The 21,980-nt window shown below is 42.1% G+C and overlaps 1 protein-coding gene across 1 annotated transcript; it reads right to left on the bottom strand.

Annotated features, from left to right (window-relative positions):
* Positions 1–331: 331 nt before the first annotated feature.
* On the bottom strand, positions 332–1,777 carry LOC123038116 (proline-rich protein 2-like). The gene has a single exon (XM_044461808.1). It carries the CDS (start codon positions 1,775–1,777, stop codon positions 332–334), a length of 1,446 nt encoding a protein of 481 aa, XP_044317743.1.
* Positions 1,778–21,980: the final 20,203 nt, after the last annotated feature.

Here is a 21,980-nt window from a genome sequence, read left to right as displayed (position 1 = left end):
TGGAATTCGAATTTTCCCGCCCAGACATTTCCCCAAAATAAAAGTCACCATTTCGCTTTCCCTCGGTCCGGCAACTCCCTAGAATCTCACCACGATCGCGTTTATCGATTGTGGGTTCCAGTGTTGCCATCGTCGTTGCCTTTTCGTTGTCTTAAGTTGCCATTTGAATTCTTGAACATAGAAATAACCAATTTTGTTAACCCATCGATCGCAACTATCGATCGACCGCCTATCTCGGCGCCCCCGTCCCTATTACCTATGTCCGGCAACTCGCTACCCCAAAATGTAAATAAACAAATCTCTTTGCGTGTTACAACCAAAAAAAGGCTTTTTATTGGGCCCTCAAGACCCTTACCACTCCGCTTGCCACCCGGATGCGGTAGCGGACACCGTCTACAACCAAGAGTTTGGCCCAGCGGCTGTTACGGGCTCTCTCCCGCTGTCTACCGGCCTCGGCTGCCACCCTGGACGGCCACTCTTCCTCAGCCATCTCCTGCCAGTGGCTGCTGTCCGCCGAATGCTGGCGGCTCACTGTCGGCCTGGCGGGTGGGGACCGCGGCTCCGGGCATGATGTCAGCCTGGCGATTTTGGGCGGCCGCGCGGCTGGCCCTCCTGCTGCTGGCCACACCCAGGGCCCCTTCTCCCAGCACTCCGGCTCCCCAGCGAGTCGTTTTGCTGGCGACGGCGACGGCGTTGGCACCCACGGCGGCGGTGGAGGCGGCGGTGTCTCCGCTCCGTGCCGTGGTGCCTGGAATGGCCGTGGTGCCTGCGGCGGCGACGATGGTGGCGGTGGCGGTGCTGCGGCCCGAGGCGGCGACGGTGGTGGCGGTGGCGGTGCTGCGGCCCGAGGCGGCGACGGTGGTGGCGGTGGTGGTGCTGCGGCCCGAGGCGGCGACGGTGGTGGCGGTGGTGGTGCTGCGGCCCGAGGCGGCGACGGTGGTGGCGGTGGTGGTGCTGCGGCCCGAGGCGACGACGGTGGTGGCGGTGGTGGTGCTGCGGCCCGAGGCGGCGACGGTGGTGGCGGTGGTGGTGCTGCGGCCCGAGGCGACGACGGTGGTGGCGGTGGTGGTGCTGCGGCCCGAGGCGGCGACGGCAGTGGTGGCGGTTGCGACAGCGGTGGCGAAGGCGGTGGAGGCGCTTGCAGCGGCGGCTGTTCCGGAGGGCCTGGCCGTGCCCAGATTTCTGCCTCTTCAGCCTCAGCCTCATCCAGCCGCTTCTGCCACTCCCTGGCTGCTGCGGCTGCCCGTGCCACCGCCCGCTGCGCGAACACTCGCCGCACCACTTCTGCCCGGGTTGCGAGTATACGCATTGCCTCCTCCGGGCGGCCTGATGGCGCTGCGTCGCCCAACCGGATCCGCCCGAATCCGGCTGCGGCCCTTCTTATGCGGCGGAATGCCATCCGGGCCTTTGCCGCCCGACGGGGCTCGTCCTCCTCGTCCGAGGAGACCTCCGGACTCACCGTCTCCGTCCCGGTGTCCTCCTGGGCTTCCTCCTCCTCCTCCTCGGACGAGGACAGGCTGATGGTCGGCACCTCAGCCTCCTGCCCTGCCGACCGGACGCCGGCCTCCTCCTCCTCCTCCAGCTCCACGTCGGTGATCCGACCTTCGTCCTCCGTTTCTGGGTTCGGCGACGGGGACCGCGACACCAGGGGGGACGCCAGCAGCTGGAGTGCGGAACCTGAGTCCCGCCTCCATCTCGCCACTGGCTGTTGCCCGGTGCTGCCTCCCCGCCCCTCTCCCCTCACGATTTGGCTGTTGCTGCTGCTGCGTGCTGGCATCTTGGCGACCTGATTTGAATAGGCCCGTCTTGTGGCGCTCGCGCGCTGACGAAACCTCGGTTGCCCATGTCTCCGGTTCCGTTATCCGCGGCGGCCTTTGGACTTTCCCTTGCTACGGGCTCCGACGGGTCCCTGCTTTGGTATGCGTTACCCGGTAACGGTATCCGCATCCTAAGCCCCTCCCTCTCCCGCTCTCGCGCTCCTATTGCATCTGTGTGAGTTCGATACTGTGTATCGTCCTCTCCCCTCTCTTCGGAGTCACAGTGCGCCCTTGCTAAGTCCGACTCCGATCCTTTGTTTTGGCCATCAATTACTTGTTTTTTTAATTGGCTAATGTGGGCGGTTTTTTCTTTGCCAGAATTTTCGTGCCGCAACTTGCATATAACTGGCGAATTAAAATTAATTATCTTAAACGGCCCATCGTACTTTGGTGCCAATTTTGCGGCGAATCCTTCTGCAGCCTTGGACAGATGGTGTTCCTTAGCCCAGACTGTGTCCCCGATGTTTGGCTTCCATGGGCGTCTACGGAGATTGTAATGGCGTGCCTGATCCTGCGCTGCCTTTTCCATATTTCTCCTCACCAGCTCGAAGATTTCTTTTAGCTTCTTGGCGTTCTCGGCCGGAGTTTGCGTTTCCCTTCCTGTGCCGATTGTTCCTTCATCGTACAGTGCGCTGGGTAACCTAGGCTCTCTCCCTTGCGTAATAAAAGCCGGCGAATATCCTGTGGATTCGGCCACGCTCGTATTCACGGCCAACTGCAGTTCCGGCCACTTTTCGTCCCAAGTCCTCTGGTCTGCCCCTGTGAACTGGGCGATCATAGTTTTCACCGTCCTTTTGGCTCTCTCCGTCGGGTTTTCCTGGGGCGTGTACGGGGCCGTGAACTGGTGACGGACGCCTAATTCACCCAGGAACTTTTTAAACGCCCTGCTGGTGAACTGAACGCCATTGTCTGTAATCAGTACCTTGGGCACGCCGTATCTTGCGAGGATCCGCTCCCGGATCGCCTTTTCCAGAGTTTCTGTCGTTGCCCTGCGCATTGGCACCATTTCGGTCCACTTGGAGAACCTATCTACCAGCACTAGCAGCATAGAATTCCCGTGTTTGGAGCGGGGTAGTGGTCCGACGAAATCTGCGCACACAGTGGCCCACGGCTCTTCCGGAACTTGGGTCAGCATTTTTCCGGCCGCCTGTAGTTGGCTTGGCTTGTATCGTAGGCAGCTCTCGCAGTTTTGCACATATTTCCTTATGTCGTGGTGCATTCCCGGCCAATGATATCTTGCGGCGACTCTGGCAATTGTTTTCCGACTGCCCATGTGGCCGGCTGTCGGTGAGTTGTGGTTCTCCGACATTACCCGCCGCCTGGACCCCGTTGGCACGCATAGCTTCCAAGACGTGACATCCTCGTTGCCTGCTCTGTGCGGTATGTGGCGATATAGCTGGTCGGCTTCTGTCATATAGTCTGGATATTTTTGGGGATTTTGGGAAATTTTGCTCCGCATATCCCTTATCCAGTTACACTCGCCGGTTTCCTTGTGCTGTTCCTGTGTTTTTACCCGTCGACACGTTTCTGGCAGTGGCTGTCGTGATAGTGCGTCTGCGACTATATTCAGCTGGCCCTTTCTGTATGCGATCTCGAAGTCATATTGCTGCAGTTCCAGCGCCCATCGTGCGATTCTTCCGGTTGGGCTCTCGATGCTATTCAACCACTTCAGTGCCATATGATCCGTGATCACTTTGAAGTGGTAGCCCTCCAAGTATGGCCTTAACTTGCGTATGGCCCACACAATTGCCAGGCATTCCTTCTCAGTCGCTGAGAAATTTCTCTCAGAACCATTTAGGGACCTACTGGAATACGAGATCACCCTCTCGCCTTGGTCGGAATTCTGTGTGAGAATAGCACCGAGCCCGTAATCGCTGGCGTCGGTCTGCAGCACAAATGTCTTTGTGAAATCTGGGCATGCTAAGATTGGGTCTGCTATTAGCCTGGCCTTGACAGCTTCAAACGCCTGTTGATGGTCATCTGTCCATTCCCATTTTGTGCTTTTCCGGAGCAGGCTATTCAACGGATGCACCAACGTTGCAAAATCTGGCACAAAACGCCTGTACCACGACGCCACTCCCAAATATTGTCGTAACTCCTTAACGTTGGCCGGTGGTTTTATTAAGGCAATTGCCGACACCTTTTCTGGGTCTGTTCCGATGCCTTGGTCTGTAATGCGGTGCCCCAAGTATTGCAGTTCCTTTCTAAAAAATTTGCATTTTTCCGCATTTACTTTCAGGTTGGCGGCCCTTAGTCTCCTAAACACTTCCTTCAGGTTTTCCATATGCTCTTCGAGTGTTCGTCCGATGACGATAATGTCGTCCTGATACGCGAAGGCATGCGGCATCATCTCTGGTCCAATGACTTGATCCAATGCCCGCTGGAATGTTGCCGACGCGGAGTGTAGGCCAAATGGCATCACCTTCCATTGGAACAGGCCCTTCCCTGGTACAGTAAACGCCGTATACTGCCTGCTGTCTGGCTCCAAGGGGATCTGCCAGTAACCGTCCTTTAGATCGAGACTGCTGATGTACTTCGCCTCTCGCAGCTGGTCCAGGATGTAATTTATCATTGGCATCGGGTATGCGTCCTTTATGGACCTCGCATTTATCTGCCGGAAATCCACACACAGCCTCCACTTTCCAGTCTTCTTTCTCACCATGACTATTGGTGAGCTGTAGGGACTCCTGGACGGCTCGATGCATCCTTTTTCCAGCAGCTCGTCTACCTTGGCATTTATCTCACCCTGCATTTTTGGATTTTTAGGGTAGTACCGTTGTTTGACTGGTTGGTCGTCCTTCATGGTGATCCTATGTACGGCCACGTTGGATGTACCATTTATTCCTTCCAGTTCGTCCAACTCGGCTTTTAAAAATCCCTCCACATCCTCTTCCGCAAATCTTTTGGGTGTTTCAACTATTGCCACTGACAGTTTTTCCTCCAGCCATCCACCTCGTCTATTCTTTGCCGGTATCGACGCGCTGTGTCCTGCGCACTCGACTTCGGCCCCGATTCTGGTGAGGAAATTCCATCCCAACACCAGGGCGTCGATCAGTCCTGGTAAAATCAGCAGCTCCATTGAAATTGTTTTCGTTCCCAGTCCAATTTTGGTCTCGAGCTGTGATCTTATTTCTCCGCAGCGACCGTCTGCCATCCGTACTTGCCTTCTCGTGGGTCCGACCCTTCCTGCCGCCTGCAGCCTGTCCGCCAGCTCTTCGCTGATGAAACTCGCCGTGGCGCCGGTATCCACCGTGGCCTTAATCTTACTTTCACCTATGAGCACCGTGGCGGACAGTTGCATTTCTTCCGCCTGTAGGTCGCCCATTAATTTCGAGAGGCAGCACCTTGCGATCCCTGGCCGCCCCTCGGAGGCTGGGGTCGCTGGGCGTTTCCCGACCCGGAACAGCATTGAACCGTCCGAACTCCTATTTTTCCGCATCGCCAGCAGAACGTAAGACGTTGGTTTCGGCATTCCTTCGCAAAGTGGTCTGGACCCCCGCATCTGCGGCAGGCCTGGGTAGGATTTGCCACGTATCCGCCGCGATTGTTTGCCTGTTCGTGGCCGCGTGGCGTACTTCGTGGTTGTGCGTCCGGGTCCTCCTGGCACCGCCTGCACACCGCACCCTGGTCTTGTCTTGGCCTTGGCACTGGGTGGCTCTGCCCTTGCTGCTTGCGGGGATTGTTTTCCAGCTCGAATTTCTCCCGCTGCTGGTCGAGCTCCTCAAATTCGTCAGCAAGCGCCATCAATGTCTCCAAATTTCGACATTCGTATGGGCGAACGAACATTCTGAGTGCCGGCGTGCTGTTCTCTTTTATCCTCTCCAGCGTTTCCTTGGTCGACATATTCAGTGGGCGCATCAGGGTCTGCATATCCACCATAAAGTCTTTGAAGCTCTCCCCGTAGGCTTGCTTCCTCTGTCTGACCTGATCCGCCAGCTTCGCCATGTATCCTCGGGGCAGAAAGAAATTTTGGAAGCTGTAGATGAAGTCTCCCCAGGTTTCCCAGTGCCGATTGTTGGCGATGAACCACTTCAAGGCTCTGCCTTGGAGCAGCTCCGGCATTGCTCGTGGGATCTGATTTATGTCGAGACCGTAAGTCACGACTGACCACTCTACTTGCTCCAAGAATTCCAGCGGCTTGTCGTTTCCGTCGTAGCGGAAATTCCACTCCCGGACCTGCTTGGCCACCTTTGCGTAGTCCTGGGTGTGTGTCCTGGAATTCTCCTTTCTTTCCCGGCTATTTTCCCGCTGCCGACTTGCGTGGCTTGCGATGCTCGACACATCCAAGCTCGCTATGAGGCCCTCGGCGCTTGCGGTTGTGATTTTAAATTTTGGCGTGGGCATTTTCCGGAATTTCTTTTCCAGGCCCGTTACCAAATCGGCGATGTCTGGCTCCTCTGCCGTCTGGTCGACGAAGTCTCCCAGCGTCTTCCTCATCGAATCGACTGAGCCCTCCAGTTCTATTCCTAGCACTTGGCTCACCTCGTCGAAGTCTTCCTTCCTGAGATTATAAATCCAGGACTTCCCCATCTCGGAACTTTTGTTTCCTTGGTCAGGACAATCACTCTTGGGCGCCAGATGTAACGACCTGATTCTTTATTTCTGCTCGCTACGTAAACGTGCGGCTAGCTCAGAGAGGTTGTGAGTTCGTTCCACCAAATTTATATTGAGTGACCGCCCGTGACCAAAGGATAACGCCAGAAATGATTAGGTTGGTGCTGGTTTATTGACTCTCTAAAATATAGCCTTATTGCTATTATTCTGCTGCCCGTTGTCGCTGTCTCCGGCTGCGTTGCTCCTGGCTCGCTGCTGCTCTGCTCCTGGCGTGCTGCTGCTTCGCTCTTGACTTACCGCTGTGTTGCTTCGGCTTGCTGCTCCGGGTGACTGAGATCGGTACGACTCCACCAAAACCCTGGATGTTATGCGAGCTTCCCTACCGGGGCCGGCAAGGTGTATCGCCTAGCAGGTGAACCGAAGTTACGCCTTATCGCCTAGCCACCTTTATCGCCTGGCTTCCGGAGTTCAGCCTGGACTTTGTCGGCAAGGTGTATCGCCTAGCAGGTAGAACAGAGTTCTCCCTTATCGCCTAGCCACCTTTATCGCCTGACACCGCGCAAGGACTCCCTAAGCTTGACTTTACCACGACCTAGCACCGTTGGATCTCAGCGTTGTAGCCTCAGCCTTGTAGACTTGTCGTCGTTCGGCGTCTCGACTTTGCGATCTTGATCCTTGGGCACTTCGGTTTCGATGTTTACTTATTTCGCGTTCACGCACTCGCTCTGATTCTCGCACTCGTACTGTCCCGAGCTGCGCTTGCGCCGTCCTTTTTATAGGCGCTGTATGTGCCGTTATTTCCCTCGGGTCCAAGGTCCACTGAGGTACCGTTAATTCACGGTGTGTCCTCTTTGGGCGGGTCCGAAGTCCGCCAATTTACCGTATGACCCCGTTGCCCTTGCCGGGCGCGGGTCCAAGGTCCATCGAGGTACCGTTAATTCACGGTGTGTCCTCTTTAGGCGGGTCCAAAGTCCGCCCAATTCACCGTTTGACCTCGTTGCCCTTGCCATATGAGGGTCCAAGGTCCGAATGTTTCCCGTTTGACCTGGATGCCCTTCATTTCTCCGGTTTTCTCGCCTCCTCCGCTGTTGCTAGGCCGATCTCCTGCATAGAGATTTGTGGGGAGTTTATGACTCCTCACAGAACAATAGGGTGAAATCGGTTAAAATTTAATGATTTTTAGGATATTTCCCGCAGTATATAAGTTATTGACATGAATCTTTCCAAATCGTATTTTTTTATGCATACCTTATTAGGGTAAAAGCGCGTGCCGATCGGACGTCTATATCCTAAAGCTCCCATAGGAACAATAGGGTGAAATCGGTCCAAATTTGATGCTTTTCGGAATATTTCGCGCATTGTGTAAGTTATTGACATAAATTATTTATTTATGCATATTTTGATTAGCGTAAAAGCGCTTGCCGATCGGACGTCTATATCTTAGCTTCCGAATGAAAAATTGTTAAAGGCGGCGAATTTATCCCTTTTTTTATTTTTATATGACATTTTTGCAGTATAAAAGCAATTGACATGAAACTATGCAAATCTATTTTATTTATGTATACCTTATTCTTTTCGCTACTTTTTCAGTTTTAGCGATTTCGGCGAAGTCTGAAGGGTATTAAAACTTTGGCTTGCCGAAGTTAGCTTCCGTCCTCGTTTTTATACCCTTGCAGAGGGTATTATAATTTTGGTCAAAAGTGTGCAACGCAGAGAAGGAGACATCTCCGACCCTATAAAGTATATATATTCTTGATCAGGATCACCTCCTGAGTTGATATAGCCATGTCCGTCTGTCCGTCTGTCTGTCCGTCTGTCTGTTTCTACGCGAACTAGTCTCTCAGTTTTAAAGATATCGAATTGAAACTTTGCACACACCCTTCTTTCCTTTGCACGCAGTATATAAGTCGGAACGGCCGGGATCGGCCGACTATATCCTATAGCTGCCATATAACTGATTGATCGGAAATGCCATAACTTTGTTGTTTGTAAAGTTAGAAAGTTGGGATTTTCTATGGGTTTTATATTTGGCCAATCAATCTGACCTACCAAATTTCAAAAGGATCGGCCGACTATATTCTATAGCTGCCATATAACTGAACGATTGGAACTGCCATAACTTTGGTGTTTTTAAAGTTAGGAAGTTGGGACTTTTATGAGTGTTAAGAATGCATCATATGAATAATTTTGGAGAATATAATTTACAGAATATTCTGCAAGGGTATTTCAACTTCGGCTTCGCCCGAAGTTAGCTTTCCTTTCTTGTTTTGGTCAAAAGTGTGCAACGCAGTGAAGGAGACATCTCCGACCCTATAAAGTATATATATTCTTGATCAGGATCACCTCCTGAGTTGATATAAGCATGTCCGTCTGTCCGTCTGTCCGTCTGTCCGTCTGTCCGTCTGTCTGTTTCTACGCAAACTAGTCTCTCAGTTTTAAAGCTATCGTATTGAAACTTTGCACACACCCTTCTTTCCTTTGCACGCAGTATATATGTCGGAACGGCCGGGATCGGCCGACTATATCCTATAGCTGCCATATAACTGATTGATCGGAAATGCCATAACTTTGGTGTTTGTAAAGTTAGAAAGTTGGAATTTTCTATGGGTTTTATATTTGGCTAATCAATCCTACCTACCAAATTTCATAAGGATCGGCCGACTATATCCTATAGCTGCCATATAACTGATTGATCGGAAATGCCATAACTTTGGTGTTTGTAAAGTTAGGAAGTTGGAATTTTCTATGGGTTTTATATTTGGCTAATCAATCCTACCTACCAAATTTCATAAGGATCGGCCGACTATATCCTATAGCTGCCATATAACTGATAGATCGGAAATGCCATAACTTTGGTGTTTGTAAAGTTAGGAAGTTGGGATTTTCTGTGGGTGTTATATTTGGCCAATCAATCCGACCTACCAAATTTCATAAGAATCGGCGGACTATATGATATTGTTTTCCATTTAGAATCTGTCGTCGATTCATTTTTTTTATACCCTTGCAGAGGGTATTATAATTTTAGTCAAAAGTGTGCAACGCAGTGAAGGAGACATCTCCGACCCTATAAAGTATATATATTCTTGATCAGGATCATCTCCTGAGTTGATATAGCCATGTCCGTCTGTCCGTCTGTCTGTCCGTCTGTCTGTTTCTACGCAAACTAGTCTCTCAGTTTTAAAGCTATCGAATTGAAACTTTGCACACACCCTTCTTTCCTTTGCACGCAGTATATATGTCGGAACGGCCGGGATTGGCCGACTATATCCTATAGCTGCCATATAACTGATTGATCGGAAATGCCATAACTTTGGTGTTTGTAAAGTTAGGAAGTTGGGATTTTCTATGGGTCTTATTTTTGGCCCATCAATCCGACCTACCAAACTTCATTAGGATCGGCCGACTATATCCTATAGCTGCCATATAACTGATTGATCGGAAATGCCATAACTTTGGTGTTTGTAAAGTTAGAAAGTTCGGATTTTCTATGGGTTTAAAATTTGGCCAATCAATACGACCTACCAAATTTCATAAGGATCGGCCGACTATATCCTATAGCCGCCATATAACTGATTGATCGGAAATGCCATAACTTTGGTGTTTGTTAAGTTAGGAAGTTGGGATTTTTTATGAGTATTAAGAATGCATCATATGAATAATTTTGGAGAATATAATTTACAGAGTATTCTGCAAGGGTATATCAACTTCGGCTCCGCCCGAAGTTAGCTTTCCTTTCTTGTTTTTTAATTTTTTTACTTTCCAATGAGAGCTATATAATATAGATGTCCCATTTTAATTTAATTAAACCGTTATTCCATAGTATTTAAATATAATCAAATCCCAAAGAACAAACAAAAAATGTAAAACAACAAAGTTGTACTTTTTTAAATTTTGTATTACATTGTTTTGCTCTAAGATTTCGTCGCCCGATCCAGTTCGTGCCGACTTACTTGCAATATTCTGACAACTATTGGGAAAGTTTCAAGGGGATAGTTATAAAACCGAGGCCTTTCCGACATATATACTGCGTGCAAAGGAACAAAGGGTGTGTGCAAAGTTTCAACTCGATAGCTTTAAAACTGAGAGACTAGTTTGCGTAGAAACAGACAGACGGAATATATATACTTTATAGGGTCGGAGATGTCTCCTTCACTGCGTTGCACCAAAGACCAATATAAACACCAAGATGCGTAACGCCATACGATTTTTTTGCACACGAATTTTTTGTGCTGGCTTTTCAACTGGCTTTTCGCTCTCTGCCCAAAAGCCAGCGAGAGAGCGCTCAAAAGCCAGCCGCTCTTTGCACGCATACTGCGACAGTCGACGAATGTATGTGTGCACATGTATTCACAAGCGAAGAAATTCGCTGCAGCGCGCTGTCGAAATATACTATTTATTTTAAAATTATAACATTAAATATAATTATTTTGTATTGCCTTTATATTTACTTTGTTTACTAATTATTCGAATGTATAATATTTTTTAGTAATGACCAAATATATCTAAGTATAAAAAAATAAATTTATTTATTTAATACATGACTTCACATTGGAATAATTGTCATTAGGGTATTTAGCATGCGACTTGTGAACGATTTTTAGGAGCCTTAGAAATTTTGCGATTGAACAGGATGAATATTTTTATATTTATTGTATTTTAAATATATGGATTAAAAAATATGTGGTATTTTTATATTATACGTATTATAATAACATTATATAAAATTATCATAATATAAATTAAATTTATATAAATATTTGTAAGTTAACTATTTTAATTATTTAGAAAAAAGAGAAACCCAACGGGGAAACAAAAAAGGTTTGCGCGCTTTTCTTTCTAAACATAGGCGCGCGCTTTTCAAATCAAATTTAAAAGGCACAAAATCATTAAAGCTAATTTTATTTTATATACGAAATTCTAAAAATGGATAACTTACATAAAATGTACTTGTATTTAATTTAAATATACTAGGAGTATACATTTTGAAAATTAAACCTACCCTATTAAAATAAGTAATAAATATTTATATTTGTATTTGTATATTAACTATTTATTTTATTAAATATACTAAATAATTGAAATAGTTAATATGTTAAATATTCTATTAAATTAATTAAATAATTTAAGTAGTCAATAAATGGAATATACTATTTAATAATTAAAATAGTTAATATATTAAATACTATACCTAATATAATAGTTAATATACAAATACATACTTAAATATTATATATACATTTTATAAAAATTACCCATTTTTAGTATTTCTTATGAATATTAAATTTGGTTAAATGTTTTTGCGCCTTTTAATTTGATTTGTAAAACGCGCGCTTTTGGGTGAAAAAAAAAAACGCGCTAACTTTTTGTTTCTCCTTTGGGTTTCTCTTTTTTTTACTATTTAAGCATTGCAAATGGGCTGTGATAGCTGATAGACAAAAAAGGCAAGCTAAACTGAGTATTCTATCTCATAAGTAAAAGAACGACTGAAGCGATTTGTAAAAGATACAAATTATACCTTAATGTAAAAACTTAATCAATACAAATTAAGTAAGTAAATAGTAAATAAAATAAATAATACAAAACAAATGTAAGCAATTAAGCAATAGTTAGAAAACTAGCTTTTTTGGGGAACATGGAAATGTTTTAATGTAAATTAAAGCATTTCAAGTCGACTCGAAGGTCATATAAATATGTGACCCCATTGCAATTGTAATGGCCTCCCCGTGGTGTTCCCTGGGTACCGATTATATACATGCATTCATAAATTACATTATATAATATTAAATATAAACATTAGTATACATACATATAGGTACATAAATGTAAACGGTAGCAAATTCGAGCGGCGATTTTAACTAATTTGTATTAGGAAAACTTATAAAAATGAATTGTAAGCGACACTAACAAAAAAAATATTTTATTGAAAAACTAAAAAAAAATGGCAAAAAATATAACAAAACGCTTTCGACAACTTGGAAAAAAGTTATAAATATTTATGTACGTAATATTAAATATAAATAGGATATCCTGTTGCTTAGTTTTATAATTAAGCATTCAATTCGTGTTATTATAAATAGTTTAACTTTTTCTAAAATAATAATATTAGCTTTAAATATTTATTAGGTATACAAAAAAAACGATGGATAAATAAAAATGAATATCTGCATATTAAATTAAATTTTTTGTTATATATATTTAAATTAATTATAAAAACATACCTTAAGTATTTTAAGTCATTAGATCAAAATTTAATATATTTGAATAAAAATTAAATTTAATATTTCCATTTTAAAGTTAATAAAAACAGCCATGGATAAAAAATAAAGTGACATATATTTAATTAAATATCCTTTAAATATATTCAATTTAAATAAACTTCGCTTTGTTTTTGTTTAACAATCATAGTATATTCAAATATATTCAACTTTATTGAAATATTTTTAAATTTAATCAAGCAGTTTTATATGTTTTGTATTAAAAGTTATGTTTTTAGCTTTAATTTAAATATGTAAAACGAAACTATGAATTAAATATGCAGATATTAATATTTAAGGTATATAAAAAAGTTTTACATCAAGCTTCATTGCCATATATACATAAATGCAATTTAAATAATCATCCTGTTCAATCATAGAAGTTCTATTGACACACAATTAGTTTCTTAGTCCAGAAATGATTTCTGGACGAAAATCGTCTTCACGAACAAATACGCACATATACGCACTTCCTTATTCGTGCAATTCTATTTTTAGATTTTTACGCTCTCAACTTTGTGCGAGCGGAGAGAGCGGAATTTTCGTCGCCACCAAAAAACGAGCTGCATATTGCAATGTATGGGCGTTACGCATCTTAGTGATTATATTGGTCTTTGGTTGCACAGCGAAGCTGAGAGAATATAAAATAGATTTTTTAACACTCCACACAAGGATGGACCTTGTTTTCGTGTATTGACAAAATATTTCTAAAGATCCCAAAAGATCCCATTCTTGGGCAAATCAATTATGGTCATAGCCGGTCATAAGCAATCAGGATGTGTTGTTACAGAAGACGACCGTGTCTTTCACGACCGAGAATCCATAAGTCTGCCGGGTGTCGTCTGCGGAGACGCCGTCGGTGGTGTTGCAAGATGTCTTGCCAGACAGTTTACATGTGTGAGCAGACGTTCCCGGTATCGACTTGAGGACTTACAAATTGTCTCCACTTCACCCACTTGAATAAGCCCAAGATGAAGGAGGAATAGGTATACTTCTAGGAGGAGGGGCAGCTTGATGGATCTGTCCAACTAAGGCCTCAGCAAAGGAATCTACGTCGCCCACAGAAAGAAGAGTCAGAGCAGTAAGTTGCGCACTGAATCTTTTTAAGTCCGAATACCGAGGAAGAAGCCTGGATTTGGTGACGATCGTATAGGTGGTAATTGATCCAAGGAAAATGAGTGGGTCCGCCAGTAGCCAAAATCTGCATGTTTGAGTCAGCAATAACTGACATCAGGGTGTAGATATTATAAACAATATGATGATGTAATTATATAATGTAATTCTGTGCTTCTCGTTGCTTTACTCTTATTAATAGGTATTTAATTTTGGCTGGTTTTTATTATTTATTGTTTGTTTTAAGGGTATATTGCAATTGGGGTTATTTTAAACAAATCAGATGTGGGCTTGGAGCTGCAAGGACAAAATAAAATTGTTTTTTTTTTTTTTGTTTTAAATAACCACTCTTACTTTAAATTTTTCGGCTGATGACCACTTCCAGGTTGTTCTGATTCGCCCTTAAGTTGCCCTTCTTGTAAACTGCCCAATTATATTTTTTTGAGACAGATTTTTGCGAAATTTAAGCCTATCTTGAGCCCACTTTTTTAATAGCTCCGGTATGGACCAGCACGACTCCGGAACCAGTTGCACCTCCCAGGCCACGCGGTCGTTTGGTATGTTTTGATTTTATATTTTTTGAATTTATTTAAGTCTGGGATTGACTTTAATTTTTTAAATATTTCCCAAACATTTTCAGAACAAACTTATTATAAAAAAAATCATTCCTCTTAAATTTTTGAATGAAGCGTATTGTTTTTTTTTTTACTCTTTAAAAAAGCCAAATAGAGTTCGAAAACAAACTCGTTGTTGTTGGATTTTAAAAATTATTTTAACGCATTTTTCCTTACATTAACCTTTGTACAATTTCCCTTGGGGATATTTTCCATTTGAACTAAATAACTATTACTATCGAAATGGAATGCAATGAGTACCGGGCTAAGCTGTATTATTCGTGTTTGTCAATAACTAGATCTGGAAACTCTGAAAAGGTTTTGGTTGGAGCATATAAAAAAAAATTACTCCACAGAGCGCCATAAAGCGCAAATTTTAAAGCGATACTTAGCCGATGGTTTTACGTCCAACCTTCAATTCGCGGCGCGAAATCATTTGAATTGACATGTCGGACATCTTAATGTCTCTGATTCAGAGGAGTCTTAACGAAGGAGAGTAAATGCCTGAAGGATTGATAAAGGAAGTGAGTCGAAAAATTTCGCTTAAATTTTTTTCTTACGAAACTAACAATAAGTGTATCGAATCTTATCATACTTGACTGGTACACAGTTAGGCCGCCTGAACACTATTGCTGGGTTGGGAGGTCGTTGTACTGGTGTGCCGGGATGTCATTGTGTGGTTCCAGAAATGGTATGATGCGCGTTAGAAAACATTTTTCCAATAATTTTGACAAACAAGACAGTAGGCTTATTGGACTGTACAATGACGGAACCGTATGATTCCGAACTTATCATTATGATGATAGATTCCACTTCTTTAGGATGTAGCCGAGATTTGCCACAGTTTTGAAGTTCGATTAGCATTTTTGGAGTAAGTCACCACCGGGAAATTGAAGATTTATTCAAAAAATTGAATATCAAAAACATAACTTCTACTGCACATCATCACCAGACTGTAGGTACCGTGGAGCGAAGTCACAGAATACTTAATGAGTTTATCCGCTCCTACATCTTAGTTGACAAAACAGATTGGGATGTATGGCTACAATGCTTCGTATACTGCTTTAACACGACTCCCTCTATGTCACATGACTATGTCCATATAAGTAATTTTTTGGTACAACTTTAAATTTGCCTAACCATTTAAATTTTTAAGATAAAACCCCTACAAAATATATAGAATACTGTGCCAAATAATCTAAATTCAGACTAGAACCTGCATTTAAGAGGGGTAGATTAATGTTAGAAGCACATAAGCAAAAACAAAAAATCAACTATGACAAAAATACTTTACATTTTGATTTAAAAATAGGAAATCAGTTCTTATTGAAAAATGAAACAGGACATTACCTAGATTTTAAATATACTGGACCATATAAGGTAGAAAGAATAGAAGACAAGAAAGGAAGCAAACTTCGGCAAGCCGAAGTTTTATATACCCTTGCACTTATTACAAAACTTCGGCTTGCCGAAGTTTATTAAAAACGACTACATTTCGATTTCTATGCCTAGACATGGCTAATTCGACTCTCCTGGTGATGCTGATCAAGAATTTATACACATTATGGGGTCGGAAATGTCTCCTTTACTGCGTTACAAACTTTTGACTGAAATTACAATACCCTCTTCCAGGGTATTAAAATGAAAATGTAATCATTTCAAATAATAACAAGAAACTTTCAAGCAAACTTCGACAAGCCGAAGTTTTATCAAGTCAAACTTTCAACGCGTTTTTCTCAAAACAACATTTTTTTGACGTGCGGAAATGGTTCAAGGCACACGGTTTGAGAAACTGTCATAGTTGTGTATCAAGAGCTTGCTTATGGCTGGTAGCAGAACTACTATGGGAGCTATATGATATAGTCGCACAACCGGCTCGTTCCGACTTATATACTACCTGCAATAGACTTGAATGCATTGGCCAATGACAATTAAATTTGGTCAACAGCGATAGCGAAGAAGAGCAGCAACCAATAATAAAAAAGAACGTTAGAAGAAATGGCAGCAGCGGCAGAGACGGTGGCAGCGATAATGAAGAATTGTTTAGCTTAATTATACCCGTTACTCGTAGAGTAAAAGGGTATATTGTATTCGTGCAAAAGTATGTAACAGGTAGAAGGAAGCGTTTCCGACCCTATAAAGTATATATATTCTTGTTCAGGATCACTAGCCGAGTCTGTCTGTCCGTCTGTCCGTATGAACGCTGAGATCTCGGAAACTATTAAAGCTAGAAGATTGGCATTTTGCATGTAGATTTTAGGAGTTTCTTCGCAGCGTAAGTTTGTTTTAAAATGGTGCCACGCCCCCTCTGACGCCCACAAGCCACAAGCTGTGACCACAGTTTTGATGCTATTATGAAAATTTTAATTGATATGTATTTGTTTCGTCAATACCTATCGATTGGCCTTATAAAAGTTTGCCACGCCCACTCTAACGCCCAAAAACCCATTAAACGCTTAAGCCTGGCTAGCGCCTACATTTCCGCCTTTCATGGCCCGTGGTACCAATGTCTTGGGGTAGATGGCGCAATACAATAGCACCATCTAACGGATGACTTTGGAACAGCTGACCAAGGTGCTCAACAGAGTCAACGTTAATTCTCGTTTAGCTGAGTAACTGGTATCTAATAGTCGAGGCATTCGACTATAGCGTTCTCTCTTGTTTTAATTAAAATCAGTTCTTAAAGTTTGATTTTTGTATATCAAAATAATAATCAATCTTTTAACTGGCGCCCGAACAGGGACCTGATTAAAAGCCGCGAAAGGATAACCAGTTCCGCGTCTCGTGAAGTTCGGGAAAGTACAAAATTCTGACGTTTCGTTTGAACCTCCGCCTAATCCGTGAGAAAAGAAAAAAAGAATCCGAGACCCGGAAGTGCAAAATGTCGTTTAAAAAACGCCACAATATTGTCACTCCTGGAAAAACAGGACTTATGCCTAGTGGACTAATCAGGCCAAACTTATCGCCGTGATCTTTTTAGTATCCGTTCGGAGGGAACGTGAATAAGGTACAGAGGAGGACCCCTAATAAACCTGCACTCAGCGTGGGATAAACCGGAATTTGTCGAAATTCAAATATTACTGAAAAGGGAATTAAGAAATCTAGCTTTAAAAAAAATCCACACACAGCAAGTGAAAAATTTACACCATAATCAAAGACCCACACTATATTTCTTTAATTAATAACCTTCCGAATTCTGAGTAATCAAAATTGAAAGTTAAGCTCAACCTTTTATTGCTCATATATCCCAAATGACTGAACAAGATTAAGAAGACAGACTCGCAAATCTTGCCGTACCTTCGTCAGTTAGTAACGCACAATCAACCACGCGAATCACGACCGAGAGTGACATCGAGGAAAAAATTAAAACTGTCCTAGAGGCAAATCTGAGTAGCCTTGTAAAAGAAATACTTAATCCCAATAAAGATTTTTCCAAGTATACAGACCAAACAATTAAAAGAGAATTAGCGCACAATCTTAGTGACTTAGATAAATTAAATATCGTGAGGACACTTAGAGATTTTTCGGGAAACAAAAGCGAATATTCTTCATGGAAGAAAAGTGTCGAAAGGGTGTTAAAAATTTATGAAATGAGAATCGGCTCACCAAAATATTATGGAATTCTTTTAGCAATCCGAAAAAAAATCACCGGATAAGCAGGCGCAGTACTAGAATCCTATAATACCCCCTTAGATTGGACAGCTATTTCAAAATGCCTAATAGCGCATTTTGCTGGCAAACGTGACTTAAAGACTTTGGAATATCAGCTTTATGCTCTTAACCAAGGTAGCGATATTTCTTCTATAACACAACGATTTATTCCACTTAACTTTCATTACACTTACACTCCCTGGGGAGTGAACCCAGACAAAACACTGAAAACTTTCACACACTGATAGAAGCTTTAACCTCCACCTATGTTAAAACCAATGAACTTTGGCCACTCACAATTGCCAAAAGCTTGTCTGATCGTAACATTGGGGAGTTTCTGACGCTCTGCTTCCATTCCCATAGATAGCTGATGAGTCTGAGGTGACGTGCAGACGAAACTAGCTAGTCCTATCATAGTCGGGTTCACTCCCCAGGGAGTGTAAGTGTGATGAAAGTTAAGTGGAATAAATCGTTGTGTTATAGAAGAAATTAAAATATAACCAACTTATGACCTCGAGTAATTCAATAACACTACAATTATTGTTTACAAGGTCGATACAAAACCAACATAAATTAATTATATCTCTATAAAAACTTATATTAGTTATATGAAATAAGTCTACGTATGATTCATAAATAAGACCATCTTTGGTATCCTTGTAAAAAAGGAAATCGTGGTTCGTGTAATCCATTATTTCGGATTTGGTTGTACCTACCAGCAATAATAAGTACATTATTGAAAACATTATCTGGAATTTGAAACAAATTTTTGTATATTATCTTTATGAATCGTACGGTTTTTGTTTTTTATAATAACTTTATTAGGGAGATTTTCCTTAACTACTTGTTTTTTATATCTAGAATTAAGCTTGTTTCTTTCCCCGTGTTTCTTTTCGTAAATTACCTCTCCTACATGTTAATTCTTATTTTGTCTATCTTTATTGTGAAAATGCAACGATTTCTCTTGAGCTTGTTGCAGTAATTTAGGAGTTTCCTTATGTTCGATTTTATTAAATAATATATCGAAAGGTCTTTGGTTGGTTATTGAGTGAATTGTTAAATTATATTTTTGTTCTGCTCTAATTATGATTTCAGAATAATCAATTAAATTAAGTTCTTCTTTACAGTTTCACTCCGACCTTTAAAGAGTAAAGACGTGTAACTGACCTACGCTCCAGGCGACAGCTTATCAGCAAAATCTAAAATTAGATCAATCAATTCGTGACTATTTCGTACCCGATCATAAAAAGACAACAAACACAAAGAATAAGTGAACAAAACTCACGCGTTTTGGGGCCCGAGCCCAACGACACCGCAATGTCTCGACCACCCGACCGAACCTTGTTTTCAACATGAAAACAAATGAACCTAAATACGTTATAATTAGTAGAAATGACAATAAAACATTTGAAAACATATCTCCATTTCTTATCAAAAAAATGGACCAGTAGAAACTTGTAACAAAACTAGATCGGGAACCCTCCTTATCAAAACCAAAAACTCTTTACAAGCCCAGAAATTACTTAAAATACAAGTATTTCACGACTTCCCAGTCCGCGCCGAGGAACACAAAAATCTGAACACCTCTAAAGGAGTTATCTACTCCAATGACTTACGGAATATAGACGAAAAAGAAATATTAGAAGAACTAAAACCGGAGAACGTTGTTGAAGTCCGAAAAATCCTAAAAAAAGACAATAATGATAACAATAGAAAGACAGAAACAGGTTTAATCATACTAAGCTTCGCAACAATAAATCTACCCGACAAATTGTGGATAGGATATGAAGTAGTAAACATACGACCATACATCCTACCTCCAATGAGATGTTTTAACTGTCTTAGATTTGGACACCCAACCGCCTATTGTAAAAGCCCTAAAATATGCGCCCACTGCTCCGAAAAAGAACACACAAAAGAGGATGAACCATGCACCAACACACAAACCTGCATCAACTGCAAATACGAAGATGACGAAATTAAACAGCACAACGCAATGGACAAATCATGCCCCAGCTTAATCAAACAAAAAGAATTGACTGCTATAAAAACAATCCAAAAAGTCGACCACAAGACAGCCCGTCTTATCTACAATACACGTCACACTCACCCAACAATGCCCTACGCCCTGAAAGCATCACTCCCAGCACACAAAATACCAGCTACAAAAACAACAACGCACACAACTAAAGCATCAAAAACAACCTCATCAACACCGAAACCTATTACCAGGCAAACTATCACCTATGAAGACTCCTCGGAAGAACCCATGGACACCACTGCATCTACATCTAAATATTCTACACGCTCTGAAATCTCCGACGAACTAAAACTTAAAATATTCAATGCTAAATCAAATAAATTAGGAATTCACCTTAAATCAATAGAAAAATCCAGCAAAAAATCTAAAACCGAAAAAAAATCCCCGAACAAGTTATCCGATCGTATTGGTACAATGAGTACTGATGATGAACTATAAAAAACAGCTTTAATCTAATTAATCTAGTTCTAAGATAGCTTTAACCTATACTCTTATTCTTAACATGCTAAAAATATTACAACTAAACATAAATGGATACCTCAGTAATTATAATCACCTACAAATACTCATAAAAAACAAGAACCCTAAGATAATTTCCATCCAAGATACCCACCTCCACTCTACCAACAATATTCCTATCCCAATAAACTTCACTCTTTACCATATAAACAACTCAAGAAACCCTTACGGGTAGCTCTTTTACTTCACAACTCCTTGCGACAACAACAAATCAAGTACGCAATACATGTTTCGACTCAATCGCTGTCACCGTACAATCTAAAATCAAGTACGCAATACATGTTTCGACTCAATTGCTGTCACCGTACAATCTAAAATCAAATTTACTATAATTTCCAGTTATATACCTCCCAGCAAACCATTCACTTTACAAGAATTACAAGATACTTACAACTATTTTGACACCCCTGTTTTAATAACAGGTGATTTCAAGAGCTGGCACGAAAGCTGGGGATCACAAAATAATAATAAACGAGGAAGTATACTGTTTAAGTTTATAAACCAATCCTTGCTAACCACACTTAATAATGGCTCCCCCTCTCACTTCACTACACACCACACTTTCACACATATTGATCTCTCTCTAACCTCACCTGAATTAACCTTACACTCCAAATGGACAATTGACAGTCACCTCTCAGGAAGCGACCACTTCCCGATCTCAATCGAACTTTTTAATAGAGAAACAACTGACTCCCCCGTCATAAAAAAAAATTTTATTTAGATAAAGCCAACTGGCCTCTTTACCAAATAATAAGTAAGCAATGCTCCGACGACAGACCACCCAGCCAAAAAATAAACCAAGAAACAGCTCATCTTTGCTCTATAATAAGGCAAAGCGCACATTTATCCATACCACAATATCACCCAAATTCATCTAAACAAGTCCCCTGGTGGGACAAAGATCTGCAAATACTAAAAACCAATAAAAAATTATGCTGGCGGTACATGTGCCAACATATAAACACTAGCAACATAATTTCCTATAAAAAAGCTAATGCAATATTAAAGCGAGAAATAAAAAACAAAAAAAGGAAAGCACTAAACGAATTTACCTCAGACATCTACCTACAAACACCAATCCCAATAATATGGAAAAAATCAATAGATTCTGTGGCCTTAAAACTCACATCCAAATTCATTGTCTTGTTAATCCTAATAACGCATCTGACACATATACAAACAAACAGGATATCTCAAAAGCACTGTTCGAGTTCTGGTCAAATTCATCACTCAATAATATCTTTCATCCTACATTCAGGTCGCACAAAGAAACATAAACTATAATTTCACTCACAACACATCCTCCCTCACCCAACCCTTAGAATGTGATATTTCTAATATCGAACTCAAAAGCGCCATAAACCAACTAAAAGGCAAAACACCAGGTAGGGACCGCATCAGCTACCCAATGATA

The sequence above is a fragment of the Drosophila rhopaloa genome, unplaced genomic scaffold (assembly GCF_018152115.1).
Source record: "Drosophila rhopaloa isolate 14029-0021.01 unplaced genomic scaffold, ASM1815211v1 contig_80, whole genome shotgun sequence".
Lineage (NCBI taxonomy): Eukaryota > Metazoa > Arthropoda > Insecta > Diptera > Drosophilidae > Drosophila > Drosophila rhopaloa.
Note: the sequence above shows the minus strand (reverse complement) of the source record. Positions and strands in the feature narration are given on the sequence as shown.